The following is a 16,866-nucleotide window of genomic DNA, read 5'->3' as shown; positions in this document are numbered from 1 at the left end:
TAATATTCCTTTTCCAGTGTGCATAATTCATTAGCAAATCACTCTGAATTTTAATTATTTTAAGACTTTTTTTAATGTTCCCATTAATATGCACTACCCGATTAAATAAGATTTTTAATGTTTTTAAAGTCTCTTCTGCTCACTAAGTCTGCATTTATTTGATCCACAGCAAAAACAGTAAAATTTTGAAATATTTTTACTATGAAAAATAACTGTTTTCTATTTGAATATATTTTAAAATGTAATTTATTCCTGATTTCAACGCTGAATTTTTAGCTTTATTACTCCAGTCAGACGATCCTTCAGAAATCATTGTAATATTTTGATTTGCTGCTCAAGATAAATACATAATAATAATAATAATTATTATTATTATTATTATTATGTGGAAAACAGCCAAGTAGAATTTTTCAGGTTTGAAGATTGGAGTAATGATGCTGAAAATTTAGCTGTGATGACAGGAATAAATTACATTTTAAAATATATTCAAATAGAAAGCAGCTATTTTAAATAGTAAAACTATTTCACAATATGACTGCTTTTGCTGTATTTTGGATCAAATAAATGCAGGCTTGGTGAGCAGAAAAGAATTCCTTAACAAACATTACAAATCTTACTGTTCAAAAACTTGACTGGTAGTATATGAAAACATTATTTCAGAATGTCCCTAGTTCCATTTGGTCATTTTTCAAACATTTGAATGTTAATTTTGAATGTTCTCTGATCATTCTGAAACAAGTAGTACATTTTTAAAGTACAAAAAAAGATTATTTAAATGCTTCTGGAAGAATGTTAGCTCATTTAAGTTTTTTACCAAGAAACCTAATGGTCAAAAAATGTTGGCAAGGCAACCCTGCGAATTATACATAGGTTATTGCTATATTTTAACTATTAGCGCAAACTGCATTCAGTCACAGTTTTATCTTAAAATGTGATTTCACAAAAGATTTTTTTTTTTTTTTTAAATGCTACACAGACTGCACAGATAGAACGTTTGCACAAAAGCATAAAGACGATCCAAAATGCACTATTCATTAATATTACATTTTAATTCAGCGGGTTTACACATGTAAATAAAGCCTGAAATAGGCTTAATTAACTGCTGTGCTCCTAAACTTATATGAAACAAAATGTGAATAACTCTCAAAATCTTCAAGCATCTTTTCAGATGAGGATGTCACAATTTTATTAGAAACTCTATGATCTTTACATGCTCAGTACACCATTCAAGTGATTCTCAAGTCTTCATTTGAGAAACAGTCAGTGGCGACAACACACAAGGGTCTCAATTAATTCACCCCTGCCGCTGCTTGTGTCTGGGATGGGATTTGCAAAAAACAAACAGCCTTCCACGGCGGCGCACAAAAAAACAGTCTTTACAGCGTCTCTTGAGAGCAGTTTTTGTCTTCATCCCAGCGGATGGTTGAACACACAGGAGCTGCTGGCATCGTCCAAGCAGAGGTGAGAGGAATGCAGAGTGTGGCTCGCACACAGGGCTGACGACAACTCTGAATCGCGCCGTTGCAGCTGTGATGGTGGAGATGCATCTCTGTGCACCTACTGCAGGTAAGGAGCCGAAGGCAGCATATCTGGCAACTTGAGACAACTGCCGAGTCAAGGAACCAACAAGACAGGGCAGCAGCATGATGTCAACACCTAGTGAAACAAAAAAAATACAACATTCAGGTGTATGAACTTATATATATATATATATCGTGTTTTTTTTTTTTTTTTTTGTAGTAGTAGCTGAACATATGAATTAATGTAAACACATAAATTGAGACTCCAGAATCATTCAAACCAATTTTACAGCTCTTTCCAGAAAATGTTGACCAAATAACCATATTTTTTCATATCAGACATGTATAATGCCCAGTACCCTTACTGTTTTCTGTTTGTTATCTGCTAATATGATCTACAGTAGTCAAAATCTGAAGTGGATCAATTTTTTTTTTTTTTTTTTTTTTTTTTTTAAGTTGTCTTTCAGGTTTCATTTTGGTTTTAGAACAACTTTGATAAAAGGTTTTGATCCACTTCAAACTACTATACTTAAAATTAGGGAATGAATACTGATATGTAATATTTCTGATAGTGAATTGGCAAAGCTATGGAAAGGTTTAGTAGTATTGTTTCTTTAAAATACATAATATTTTCTATTTATTATTATTATTATTATTATTTTCAATATATTTTAAACCATACAGAGTATATAGTCCGGAGAACTGGAGCATTCTTAGAGAAAATGTAATAATTTCAATACAACAAATACAAATTTCAATGTTAAACACATTCAAGTGCTTATTTCTGATTAATCTGCTATTTTACAAACTAATAGCAAACAAATATCTTTTGACACATGTATCAGTGCTAGGTTGCAACTGGCATTAATTTTCATTCTTAATTTATTTTTTAAACCTATTAATTCGTATTTAAAGCTGCATGCTACAACACAAATCTTACTAAAAGGCTATGCAGAAGGCTTCATTAAAACATAATTGGCATAATAATAAAAACTTAACGCTTAGCTTAGTGGACCAGCTAGCTAGCTTGCAAGATTAAACACATTCTCTTCGACGGCATATTAATGTTTGTTTAATACAATGACTACACGCAAACATGTAGACAAAAACTCACATACCTGTCTACAAATCCCGATAGAAACGCGTATATAAACCAATTATTTAATCCAAAACCATCAATGTGAAGGCAACATGCTTCAGACGGATGGAAACTCTACGAGTTCCTGTGACGTAATGACTTTGAGAAAAGTCATAACGCACGCATGCGCAGTACAAGCACTGGAACCTTTACTCATACTTGTATATATAAATGTCTGTTCTGCTACATAAAATAACAAGCGGGTGTTTTAAATAAAGTTGCACAATCAACGGTAAATGGAAAATGTTTGAACGCACAAATAATGGAAATACAAACGAATTCAGATGTTCTCGACCAGCAGGGGTCAGCAGAGAAATATGACGCGTTTTCATACACACAGCAAAGGCTGTTGGGTAATAATCACAGGCAAACATGGCAGCCACCCTTCCAAGGATCTTGTCCTTCGGTAAAAATACGAAGGCTTTGCTCAGTGGCTTGAGGTTGTCTGCAGTTCCAGCCCATCAATACAGCGTTCAAGCTTCAAACTATGGAGAAAAAATTACTCACACAGGGCAGGTGAGGCGGTTTTAAAGCATTAAATGCACGTATGTTTATCTCTATTAGCAATTATTTGTGAGAAAAGACTCTTGGGGAATTAATCTGAATATTAATCGAATTAATAGCAGTGCTGCAGTAGTTTGTGCATTTAGAGGCAACTGAATGATGTAGGATGTTGCTGCCTCTGTCAGTGTCGTGATATACAGTGTCATGTTTTTGTTTCAGGTCTATGACGAAAATGATGTGAGAAGAGCTAGATTCATCGGTAGACAAAAAGAGGTGAAGGAAACAAATTACAGGCTCTCTCAATCATTTCAACACTGCATTACTCTAAATATAACATTTTATAAGTTAATATAAAATATTATCAGAGTTTGTTCGCTCATGGAGCTTTTAATCTTTGATACAGGTGAATGAGAATTTTGCAATCAACTTGGTTGCTGAAGAACCAGTGACACATGTAGAGTCAAGAGTGGTGTCCTGTGATGGAGGCGGAGGGGCTCTTGGCCACCCCAAAGTTTACATCAACTTGGTAAACAAGTATTTTATTTAAGAACAGCTTCTAAATATGAAACGATGAACATTTTTCCTTACAACCTAGCAGCAGGAATGCATAACAAGGAGTATTTCTTATTGCTTTGGGAGGCATCTAAAATAAATGTACTCTGTTTTCAAAATGAATGATGTGCAACCCAAGATTATGAGATCATAAATGGCAAAATTACTTTAAGTGATCATCTGCCTTGTGGAAGTGTCCTAAATCCTATTTCACTGTTTAAAGCAAGGGTGTCCAATCATCTGAAAGACCAGTGCCCTGTAGAGTTTAGCTCCAGCTCCAACACACTTGCATGGACGTTTCTAGTGAATCTGAAGAGGTTGATTAACTGGTTGAGGTGTGTTTAATTAGGGTTAGAGCTAAATTTTGCAGGACAGTGGCCCACGAGGAACAGGTTTTGGACCCCCTTGGCATAAAGCATGGTTTAACAACCTCTTGTTATTGAAGTACACTACCAGTCAAAAGTTTTTGAACAGTAAGATTTTTAATGTTTTTTAAAGAAGTCTCTTCTGCTCAAAAAGCCTGCATTTATTTGATCCAAAGTACAGCATCTTTATTCCAGTCTTCAGTGTCACATGATCCTTCAGAAATCATTCTAATATGCTGATTTGCTGTTCAAGAATTTTTTATTATTATTTATATTTAAAACAGTTAAGTACATTTTTTTTCAGGATATTTTGATGAATAGAAAGATCCAAAGATCAGCATTAATCTGAAAGAAAAAGCTTTTGTAACATTATACCCTATACCATTTTTTAAATATTAGAAATGAATACTTTTATTTAGCGAGGATGCTTTAAATTGATCAAAAGTGATTATAAAGACAACATTTGAAGGTAAAGACCGTTTATAATGTTACAAAAGATTTCTGTATCAGATAAAAGCTGTTCTTCTGAAGTTTCTATTCATCAAAAAAATGAAATAATTCTTCTCAACTGTTTTCTACATAATACTAATAATAAATGTGTTTGAACAGCAAGTCAGAATGTTAGAATGATTTCTGAAGGATCATGTGACTGATAATAATTCAGCTTTGAAATCACAGGAATAAATTGCATTTTAAAATGTCCACCTTTTTCTGAACATGGAAGTCTTGTGAGACTGGAGCGGTGCTTGACATTTCCAGTTTCTGGTGTTTCTAGTCAAGTTAACACATTTTCCGAGCAGATAATATAATGTTAAACCTGCTCACATTTTTATATTTAGTTATATTGAAAAAGTTTCAGTTCAGTTGATCTTTTTTACGCCATTTTAACATGGATTTCTATGGAGACCGGAACACGAAAGCACCCATATGGAAGTTAAAATCCATCATGGTGCTGCTCAACACTTACTCAGGAAAAAGGTGGATGTTCAAATAGAAAAGTTATTTTGCATAGTAAAAATATTTCAAAATTGTACTGGTTTTGCTGTACTATGGATCAAATAAATGCAGGCTTGAAAAAAAAAAAAAAAAAACATACAAAATCTTAATGTTATTTATTTAATTTAACTAATTAAATGTGTAGCAGGGTTGGGGCCATTCATGAATTCAATTGAGAATGAATGGTAAATTCCAATTCACTTCCTGGAATGGAATTGGAATTGGAATTGGAATTGCATGCAGCTGACAGGAAATGGAATTGGAATTGAATTGGAATGTCAGGAAACAGAATTGAAATCAAATAAATTCCACTAAATTCCACTTGAGATATTTAGGCCTGAGAGATGCAATCTTAGCGATGACAATTTTCAGGAAATGATGATAATTCGATGCAATAAAAAGTGAATGAAGTACATGAATGAACATGACTCATTTTTTTTGTGAGTTGAGACATATATTATGTGGTAATCATATATTGAATGTATAGTACATCCAGAAACTTATCACCACTGTCATTCAATTATTAATTCATAATGTACAGTTCTCATTTTTATTTACTTGCATTTGATCAACTCTATTTCATACATTACTTGGTATTTGTAAAGCATCATAAATAAAGTTCAAATGTATGTCTCTAAATGCAATCACAAATAAATGCTCAGAAACAGCAATAAACGGAATTCAGTGGAATTTCCCTGAATTGAATTCCACTTCCTGTAATTCCAATTCAATTTCAACTCTGTTTCCTGTAATTGTTGTTGAATTCCAATTCCAATTCCATTTCCTTCTTTGAATTGGAATTGTTGAGTTCATTCCTGAATTGACCCCAACCCTGATGTGTAGAGATTAAAACATGTCTGTTTGCATATTGTATTTAACATTTATTATAGCATCATGCATTAATTATTTTCAATCTTTTCACAGGACAAGGACACCAAAGTTGGCACATGTGGGTACTGTGGGCTGCAGTTTAAGCAGAAGCATCATCACTGAAGAACTGTCTTTCGTCTGTGTGGGCTATACATTATTCACCGTTGAAGATATGTAATTCTATTCTCTGTACAATAAAATATTACTATAACTTAAAATTGTTATGGTTTTTTGTTCTTTAATTTTCTGGTGTCTTTTGCACTTTTCCAAGCATGTGTCTCAAGGGTGGTATATCATGCTCTACAAGTGTTGTAGAATATGCACATGGTTTATTCCAGTGTTCACAGACAGAGGGCGTACATGATCTTTTCAGTGCTATCAACACTTGAAGGAAGTAGAATCTAAATAGTCTGTCATCAGTATTTTGTTTTGAAAAGTTTTTGATTTGAATGTTCATAAGATTTACTTACAATCATTTTCAATCAGAAATGGCTAGTGAAGTTCACAAATAATGACGAAATACAGCATGTAACATTGAATTAAGGATGAAATTTTACTTTAAAGGCTGAAGTAGTACTTTCTTATAAAGCATATTTTATATCTTTGAAAAGCTAACTCTCCACAGATGTAAGAAGAAGAAAAAACTTAGTTTGGTTCCCCAAAGAACCTTTCAGTTAACAGTTATTAATTTTCTTTTTTCTCTTTGTGTGAAAAACATTTAATTATCAGAATTTTTTTCCCACTATGAAGAACCTTCATAGAATTTTCATAAAACTGAAAAGTTTCATGAAAGAAAGGTGGAGCCTTTCATGGAACCACCAATGGCAATAAAGAGCCTTTATTTTTAAGAGTACTGTCACTTCTGGGTAATGCTTTTTTTTTTTTTTTTTTTCTTTTTTTTTTACACCAGGAAAATTCATGTTTATGACTTGAGTGACTAAATCTATAAAAGGTCCTTTCAGTTTTGATTCAGTCAGTTTATATGTGCAATACCTTGCGAGAATGTAACGCATATGCTCTAAATGATCTGACATGTATCGTGTAGGCCTATAATCAGAAACTCTGGTCTTCTTGCTCTGAAAGAAGACCTTATAAGGCCGGTCAGCTAACAGGTTCGCTTACACAAATTGACATTCTCTTACTCAGACTCTATAGGATAGATACGGTGTTCATTTTACTTTCAGTGATGTTTCTGAAGCACTTCTAGGCAGGATGACATGAAAGGGAGCATAGGGTGAAAGAAGAGAGCAACCTGCATCTTTAAGCACTGGTGAGCTGCGTTCCCGCTAAGTTGGGAGAATGTCAAGGGGGATTTAGTCTGATAAGAAACACTAGTGCGGAACAATACATGTTTGAGGAAGATCATATATATATTTCATCAAGAGTATTCTCTGCCGGCACGGCCATGCCAAATTGGCCTTGTGGCAGTGCGGAGGAAGCCCGGTCTCTAGTGGTGCATGCAGTGGAACTGAGTTTTCCGGCTGGAGGCCCCTCAGGTTGAGAGAAAGGCAGCCATGCTGCTATAATTGGGGCTGGTGACAGAAGGCAAGAGACAGCGTGATGCCAATTAACCCTCATCTGCGCTGTGTCCTGTCCAATATGTGTGATAGGTAAGGGGAAGGCTTCATTGTTAAAGGCTGTGGATTTTCCCTTTATCAGGAGGTGCCTAAATTGCAGGTGGTTGGCTAGTTTAAACATTGCTCTGAGCAAAATCTTGGGGTGAAACTGAGCATATGAATTGTGCTGCATAGAAAAGTGTTCTCTATTATTCATGAAGCTAAAATGGAGCTAGCAGAGATACAGAAGGACGTTGCAGGTTCTCAGAAAACGTCGTCTTTCACGGTTTAATTTGCCGATTTAAATAACGATACGTAATTGTTCGAATCACTTTCAGAACGATTTTTTTTTTCAGCTGCTGAACGATAAAAACATTGAGATCCAGTCAAAATCCAGCCGACTTCAAAGCCGGTAATAAATAGAACGTTCTCATCCGTTGGTGTGGACATTCTGACGTTCTTTAGAATGTTTTATAACGTTCTTTAGAATATTTTAGGATTATTTTATGCAAGTTACCTAACTTGCTTTCGCCACACGAATGGATTGGCTGCTTCTCTTTATAATTAGGCTTCTCTTCCACACTGTCAAAAAGAAACTGTAGTGTTCTGTGGTATGACCGCTGACTTCACCTAATTGTCTGCACTAATTCTCTTCTGCCCCATGTACTAGAGTCATGACCTTTACTCAGGAGACTGTGTCATGTTTCTCAAAGCTAGTACAGACTATAGCCTGAAGAGAGTTGATGTGTGTGCGTACTAAAGATTTAGGACTGAGATCCACCGTAGTGAAAGAAAGGCTGTTGTTTTGTTAACTTTTAGAAAAGTTTTCAGCACGTATATGTTGTTATTTTATTAGTTTGCTGTTGTATGGCTCTGAATGAGACAAATCGCTAACAGATCAGATGTTCTTCTGATCTGGTGCTCTGATCCTGTGACACCATGATGTTTACAGCTTGCAGTCTTTGTGTTTACTTGACCTCCTGTGTTTAACACAAAATCTCAACACATCTCAATCTTGTAGTCCATATTGTGAATAACTAACAGGACGTGATGACATTACATGCTTGGAATGTTGTGTTAGCACGGTAAAATTACTTGTGATTCCAACTAAGATGAAAGTTTAAGGTTTTAATTTGCCCCCAAATGTGTTATAACATTATTTTTCTTCAGAAAAGATTGCTTAGAAGTGATTAACACAGGATATATTTAAAAATAATAATAATAATAATATCTATCCAGCAGACTAATTGAGTTCTGTTTTAAATGTGAATACGAAAATGGGATTTCCCATTTCTGGAGTGTGCAGCGAGTTTCTTTACTGAACGCCTGGATGTCATTATTTATTACCTTAAATGTAAGTTATTTATAACGCCGAAAAAGAAAGGAATTCTCGGATGAATTCGTCCTGAATAATTCAGCCTAAAATCGTTAATCCCATACAAGGTTGTGGCAGGTTCTCCTCTGTTCTAATGAATACTTTATCATCATCTTCCCGAGCTTCAAACTGTAGAGAATGAACAAAAAATAAATATAACGAGGCAAGCTTCAAGCGCGCATTTACGCACAACAGCCCATCTCCGAAATTTTTACGCCATTTTATGTAGTTATGCGAAATATGCACGAACTAGTTTGTTCTGCTAAAAATTGTGTTTGCAATAAGCAAATAATGCAAATAAATGTTTTTGAGTTTCTGTACATATTCTGTCTTGATAAACAGACCTGAGACGATTTTTCCTCCAGAAAATCTTCAGCCGGATACATTCAATGATGGAGTCATTTTAATGGCTGTGCCAGTTATCTGTACCATGGGGATTTCAAATGATCACAGATAAAACAGTGAGAGGCCAATCTGTCTACTTCATTCAGGATTTGTTAAATCATAAGTTACTTCACTTCTCTCACCAGGGGTTAGGATTAGACTGTCAAACGCAATTTGTCTTTCTTCCTTGTTGGTTTTTAAAAAGTTAGCATCCAGTTTCACAAGCTGAGTTTGTCTCAGGTGACTCTAAATGGCTCCAATTCCTTGTTGACATTATGGCAAGCCATCTTAACCATTACATATGCTTTGCTGCTACTAGTAGTTTTTAATTACTAGTAAGTAATCCAGTAACAGCTATATATTTCCCTAGTACTAGCACTAGTAACTAATCAGTAAACATTAATATTTATTCCAGTTTGTAACTGCGATCTGTGGATCAGATTTCAACTGTTCACTTCCTGCTAATGTATTTCAGCTGTTTCTAGTACTTTTTCCAGTTTTACTAGTAACTATTCTTGCACGTTGTGTCAATCACGTTCGTCTGTCATTAAACAAATTCAGATCAGGTTCAATTTTTCTGCGTTTTTCACATCTGTAGAAAGCATTTTGAGAGGTGTTTGACAATTTAGAGCCACCATACAAGCGAGCGCCAAAATCCAGAATGGCGTTTGACAAGTTGATCCACTTTTGTGACATTAAAAAAGATACTAGTCACTACTGGATTACTTACTGGTAATTCAAAATACTCATTAAACCAATACTAATAAAAGCACAAATATAAGCACTAGAAAAATTATAATATATTAACATAAAAAAAAAAGATACTAGTTCGTTTTAAGGGATAAATGTTAAAATAGCTTGCCATATCAGTCACTTTACGAAAACAACGCTTCACTGACTACGACTTTTAGAAGTACCATTGAGTTATCAGTTTAGCATTATAACCCCTTGAGTACTTACATTTATCACGACTGAGTGATTATAACTACCGGTCTAAAAGACATTGTGTGGAATGGTTCAGGTTATTGATGTATGGTATGTAAAATCATGTTGTGTGATTCCATTGGGAAAAACATCATTCAAACAATAAATGTATAAACGTGCTCCTGGGAGAATTTCAGCACCACGGACAGCGATCATTTTTTTTTTTTTTTTTTCCCACAAAATGACTCTTTATTTTTGGGAATGCGAGATCAGCAAATGAGACTTCAGCTTGGGGGAAATATGAGTACCGTGCTATTATACAGCAGTGATCACTATCTTAAACAAAGACAGAACCTGATTTTTTCTTAAGTGAAAAGGTGCCAATCTTCCTAAATCTACGTTGCTGTGTTGGTAAGTTCTAAATATAAAGTTGATCAGACTTTCAGAAGGTCTATGACAACAGCTTACAGAATGAAACTAATAATTAAGACATTAGCACGATAATATTCCAAACCTAGCGTGTGGGTTTTGTGATGGCTTAACTATTCAGTTTGGTGCAACCAACACCTATGAATAAAAACAGCGTCACAGTTATGAAGTATGCTGAGAGGAAGCAATAGGTCCTGAGTGTTCACTGTAGTTATTCTGCGAGGAAATGGCTTCAGTCCATAACTCTGTGGAGTTGCTGAAAGTTTGGTTTAAGTTGGTGTGCCTGAATAAAGGATCGTGAAACACACCGTCAACCCAGTTTCTAAGAGTGGCCACTGGAGACTCTTGTTTCCTCTTTGTTATGTCTGAGTCTGAGTCACAGTTTGAAGAAGAGCACGACGTTTCTTTATGCATGCATGATAAGTAATCGGCTTGGTTTAACGACGTAGCAGTCTGTGCAAGCGACCAGATTTTTGGCTTGGTTTCAATGGTCTTTTGGCCATGTTGAAGGTAGAACTTTGCTGTCTGGTTGTCTTCAGCGGTAGGTCTTAAGCAGTCTTCATTAAATTCATGGACATCTGTCGGGAGCTCGGTAACGGATTCGTGAAAAGCCTCTTTAAATTGGTGATCTGGACGTTCGCTGGTCTCTGAGCGAACGCGCATGACAAAGGATGGTTTCGATTCGCACTCGGATCCATCTGATTCCACTAGATCGAAATCTTCCAGATCGCTGTGAAGTTGATCCGCATCATCTTTTCCAAGGTTGTCTGGAGTTATGAAACAAATATTTAAACAGAATATAAAAACACTGAATATAACGAATAAATTGAATAAAGACCCGTTCACACCAAGGACATTAACTATAACTATAAAGATTTAATAATCGCAATTCTTTAAGAATAGGAAAGTTCACGAGTCACGACGCTACCATATCCACTTTACTTTTCCGTAAGAACGGGCGTGGCCATTTGTAAATTTTATGGGTCTGGCTTCCGGTGTCATCGCATCCAGGTATTTTTACTGTACAAAACAGCTTGTTTTGCTGCTCGATACTGCAAATCGACGTGTTTTACCACATTTTTTAATGTGTTATCTTATTTCATGGGTGCTACAAAAGACGGCGTTTAAATTATATTTCCAGTAGCATAAATAATAATGCGCGCAGCACATTATTTTTGACGCGAGAGACCAGAGTTCGTGTCCGCCTTTTGCCGAAATCGTTGTTCTTTTTTTTCACAAATTTTTCTTATATCACAACGGAAAGGCATTTGTTTTCAAAGAAAAAATAAAGGAAACAATCGAAGGCTGAAATAGAGTATCGGGTGGGAGGTAAGCTCAGATGCTTTGTTTACTTTGCTGTGTCGAGGCCGCGCAGCAGGCGCGAGTAACTAGTGAAAAAACGGAATGGAGTTCATTTATATGGGCCAAGTGGAATGGATTTAAGAAAGAAGTAGCGTGGAATTCAACTCTGTAGCAAAAAATAGTTTAATTTACTAGGGCATTCCTCATGTATTTGCTGAATTAGAGACAGTAAAAGTGGGTGGGTCCAATATCATTGGTCTTCCAAAGTGGGTGGGTCCTGTCCCACCCACATACAATGGCTCCGACGCCCATGTCTTATTTATAAACATACTGATTTGTAGTGCAAACAGTTTTACCGTTTACTGCACGTAGTTATTCTTCTCATTATTTCACTATAGAGGCTAATGAACCGAAAGTCTCGCCCATAAGAAGAATTGAAGAATAAATCCACTGAAGAATAAATCACATTCAGAACATTTTTTTTTCTAGCTGATGAAATAAAACGTTCATAGCCAATTATTCATCCTTCTTTTAAATGGCCAAACATTTAAAGCAGCAGACAACAAAACTGCAGCATGCACTTATATAAACAAAATTATGATGCTTCAGTACAGACGTTAATGTAGTTACTGTTGTCTTTATCCACCTTTTTTTATTCTGTAAGAGCGGGTGCACTATTTGTAAATTTAATGGGTCTGGCTTCCAGTGTCATGGACTTCCAGCTATTTTTAGCTGTACAAAACAGCTCGTTTTGCTGCTTGATATTGCGAACCAATGTGTCTTACTATATTATTTTAATGTATTATCTTAATTATGAACACACTGGTCCATAGTGCAAACTATTTTACACTTTACTTTGTTGTTCTTCTCTTTATTTCCCTACAGCGGCTAATGAACCAGAAGTTTCACACATTCACAGAAAACAACTTACTTCTGCATTGAAAAATAAGATGGATAGTTATCATTCCTCCTCCTTTTTCTTCTTCTTCTTCATTGCTACCACTGAGTTATTTTTAAAACATTTTCCTGTTGTGTTATGTTCTTGTACATGCTATTTGTTGATGATAAAGCATTAAAAAAAGGTTATTATTCTTGATGTGAACAGGCCTGAAATGTCTAACTGTAACTGCAGTGTTTACAGAAGTGCAGTTTTTGGACTATAACCTAGCAACAGCAATTTGCTTAAGTTCTGAGTATGGATATAGCCTAGGCTATCTCAACCAAGAGTAACATCAAAAAGCTTTCAACAAACCATTGAATTCTTGTTCTGTTTTTATTGGCTCTCCCTGCGATTCGTCCATATCATCTTGGTCATCATCACACTCTTTCTCATCTGAGGTCTTGTTGCGTGGTGACCACGTCATTTTGTTTTCCTTCTTGAGTCTTCGCCGTGCGTTGGCGAACCAGGTGGACACCTGCGTAAGGGTCATCTTAGTGATGATGGCCAGCATGATCTTCTCGCCCTTGGTGGGATACGGGTTCTTTTTATGTTCCTGCAGCCATGCTTTCAGTGTGCTGGTGGTCTCCCTGGTAGCATTTTTTCTTCTTGTGCCCACATCTACAGATCCATACCTAAGTAACATAGTGCATTTGTTTAAAAGTTGGATGCAGAATTTTCAAATACAGCTATTGTGCAAACAATCCATTGATGCAACCAGAATAACAACAAGGATGTGATCATTCTTACCCATATCTGTCATACTGGTACTGTCCGATTGAGTAGTCGTAAGGGTAGTATGCAGAGCTTTGGCTGACTCTTGAATGTCCTGTTGCCACTCCATCTTTCTCACTGAGTTTACCCTAATATAAAGCATAAAAATTAACCAATGAGTTGGGAAACTTCCTGGACAGTGCAGGTATTGTTCACCCCTATGAAATATCATATTTTTATTGAAACAAATCAATGAAATGCATACTAGTGGATAGTATGAGGTTGAATCTGGACCATAAGTGCTGCAGGTATCATAACCATGACTCTTTGAGCAGGAGTTGCCATAGACAGCAGTAGGGATCAGGTCATGACGGCTGGAGGCCACAAGCCTACTTTCATATACCGGGCAATAAAGTGAGTTTTGAGGAGAAGCTGCCACTCCAGAGTCCAGCAGTGAACCACCAGACTCATAGCAGGCGCTCAGAGCGTTAGAAGACATTAAAAGCTGTCAAAGAAAGGACAAAGAGCTTTAGCATGTCCTTGAAAACTATGGAACACATTTAGATATTTCTGCATTTAATTAATGATTTAAAATGAGTTAAAAGAACATTACTCTCCAGTGCTATCCCCATTTATGGTCAAATTAGTTACAAAAGTAAAGCGTTTATGACCAAAAATATTTTAATTTGACATTATAGAGTTACTGTTGCATTGCATTTGAGTTATTCTTCAATTAAAGACACTTCTGGCCACATGACATCTTGTAAAAGGACACTTCCACAATGTATTTTTATTTAATTTCAAACATTTATCACAAGTCATGTTATAAAGATCTGAACATGGCCTTTATGTGGATTTTGGAATAATATAAGATGGTGTGGAATTTAATATTTAGGGTAATGATCTATGATGGTAATTTTTTTTTTTTTGACAGATTTCTTACACTAGCTAATATAACATGTTAGCAGTAAATTTAATTATTTATTAAAATATGTAATTCTTAAATTTAAAAAAATTGATATAGTTTATAAATTAAGATGCCAAATAGATTACCAATGATGGGTTTGATAATGAAATCTACTAAAGCTACTTTAAGATTTAATCTCTGAATGAATTATATTTATAAAAAAAAATAATAATAATAATAATAATATATTTATTTAATAATATATATATATATATATATATATATATACTTATTCAAATCTGCTATTCTGTTGTTCTGGCAAAAATATGCCTCCCTGTCACATCTCATTTTCATCATAAACAAATATACATAAAATAAGAAAATAACATTGTCTTTTTTTTTAAATTCTTGATGTGATGACAATGACAGCAGTGGGACTGATTTAAAAAAAAAATCATAAAAATACAATTTAAGAAAACTATAAAGTTATATATAGTTCACATAAAGAGAAGTGAAAACTAAAATTTCTCAGATTTTCCCTGATTTTAACAGGTTTTCATTAATTGATTATAAAGGGAAAGTTAATAGATTTAAGTGAAGTCCACAAATTATTTCAACAATATAAAGGAGTAAAAAGTTTTTTAAATTAAAAAGACAGTAATAAAGTTTAAAACTATAAACATATGATTAAATGATTTCTTTAAAATCACTAGGTCAGAACATTTCCCCTAATTGAAGAATCACTCAATTACACTTAACTAACAGAGCATTCTCAATGAATCACATTAACATCTGGCACTGTAAAGTGGATGGAAAAAAGTGTGGAAGTGTATAAAAAAGTTACCTGTGGTGCTGCAGGATATGAATAGCCAAACTGTGTAAATGACATGATGAGTGTCCAGCCCAGAGAAAGCTGCAGTCCCGCTGCGGGTCATCAGTTCATCAAGAAAATCTTCCATTAACTGGAGCTAAACGTCCCGTTCTTGCTTCTGTTTGTTTCTTATACAACCAACAATTCAAATAACAAAAAACTGCAGTGTGACACAGATTCAGCGTGGTGCAGCGCGGTAGTTCAAGTTGAAAAAAATCATAACAAACGTTGGCTCACTTGCACGTTGTTTTAAACACCGGTGGCGCTGACGTCACAGCATCAGATTTAAAGGTCCAGAAAACAAACGCGAATCACGCCAAAAGTTGTTGTTCACACAGCGGAACACTTTATATAGCCGCTGTATAACTTCAGAGTCAAACGATGCGCTTGTGTCCTCGTGAGGAGCCCGCGGGGTCTCGCTCACATTAATGAGGACGTGTTCAGTTTCCCTGCCCGCCAGCAGCCAATCACACATCTGACTCCAGTGCACAGACAGCTCGATCGCACATGATTGATGACCGCCCAGAAACGATTACCATAATTGCCTTTCTATGTAGTTATCAAACACTTTTGTACCATTAAATAACACTGAATTGGTTGAAAAAAAAAAAAAAAAAAAAATTATAAAGAATTATAAAACCAACATAAAAAAATTACAGTCTTAGATCGATATCTATCAAAAAACAGGACAATAGTATAGTGCTGTGTAAAATATGGCTTACATCAACAATAACAGACTTGGTAATTACAGTAAGATATGTTGTGGATAGATAGATAGATAGATAGATAGATAGATAGATAGATAGATAGATAGATAGATAGATAGAGGCATGTGGAAATGTTTGGTGATGTTAAAAGTTGTCCAAATTAAGTTCTTAGCAATGCATATTACTAATCAAAAATTAAGTTAAGATATATTTACAGTAGGAAATTTGCAAAGTATCTTCATGGAACATGATCTTGATTTAATATCCTAATGATTTTTGGCATAAAATAAAAAAAAAAAGATCATTTTGAGCCATGTAATGTATTGTTGGCTATTGCTACAAATATCTGACTTCTGACTTGTTTTGTGGTCCAGGGTCACATATTTAAAAACTATTTGAAAGAAAAACCTACCATTTAATGGTAGAAATACATTTGGTAAAAAAAAAAAAAAAGAAAATCTACAAAAATACAATCTAAAAAAGTGGCGTAAAGTGGCTGCTATTTCAAAGCTGTGTGGCTTAAAACAATATTTTATGTGTTCTTTAGTTAAAAATGACATCCATTAAAATATAAGGATGAGAACTTTATTTTAAAGCATTCTTATTACAGTGTAATTGTACGTTTAGGTATTGAGTAATATTCATTAACAACATGTGCTTAGGGTTAGGATTTGGTTTAGGGTTATTGCATCTTACTGTAAAATGAAATGTCACCAAATCAAGTAAAACATGTTTTGTCTGGTAACAATAAAAATATTAATTATAACTAACCCAACCAGACAACATAAAAAATGATAATAAAAATAAAACATTTT

General features: G+C 34.8%; 2 protein-coding genes across 3 annotated transcripts; one reads left to right on the top strand and one right to left on the bottom strand.

Moving 5' to 3' along the window:
* The first annotated feature begins 2,993 nt into the window (after window positions 1-2,993).
* ndufs6 (NADH:ubiquinone oxidoreductase subunit S6) lies at window positions 2,994-6,157 on the top strand. The gene is made up of 4 exons (XM_051136025.1): window positions 2,994-3,174; window positions 3,382-3,435; window positions 3,566-3,688; window positions 6,000-6,157. Exons 1-4 carry the CDS (start codon window positions 3,031-3,033, stop codon window positions 6,066-6,068), a joined length of 390 nt encoding a protein of 129 aa, XP_050991982.1. The 5' UTR covers window positions 2,994-3,030; the 3' UTR covers window positions 6,069-6,157.
* A 4,270-nt stretch (window positions 6,158-10,427) lies between these two features.
* On the bottom strand, window positions 10,428-15,828 carry irx4b (iroquois homeobox 4b). 2 transcript variants are annotated; one of them, XM_051136010.1, is made up of 6 exons: window positions 15,582-15,828; window positions 15,318-15,472; window positions 13,832-14,071; window positions 13,603-13,715; window positions 13,168-13,487; window positions 10,428-11,380 (listed from the first exon to the last, which is right to left on the bottom strand). In XM_051136010.1, exons 2-6 carry the CDS (start codon window positions 15,360-15,362, stop codon window positions 10,776-10,778), a joined length of 1,323 nt encoding a protein of 440 aa, XP_050991967.1. In that variant the 5' UTR covers window positions 15,363-15,472; window positions 15,582-15,828; the 3' UTR covers window positions 10,428-10,775. The 2 variants fall into 2 exon arrangements, with proteins under 2 accessions (XP_050991967.1, XP_050991966.1); XM_051136009.1 differs by having other exon boundaries at window positions 15,318-15,828.
* Window positions 15,829-16,866: the final 1,038 nt, after the last annotated feature.

The sequence above is a fragment of the Labeo rohita genome, chromosome 19 (assembly GCF_022985175.1).
Source record: "Labeo rohita strain BAU-BD-2019 chromosome 19, IGBB_LRoh.1.0, whole genome shotgun sequence".
Lineage (NCBI taxonomy): Eukaryota > Metazoa > Chordata > Actinopteri > Cypriniformes > Cyprinidae > Labeo > Labeo rohita.
The sequence above is the reverse complement of the archived record's forward strand: the minus strand, read 5'-3'. Positions and strand labels throughout refer to the sequence as shown.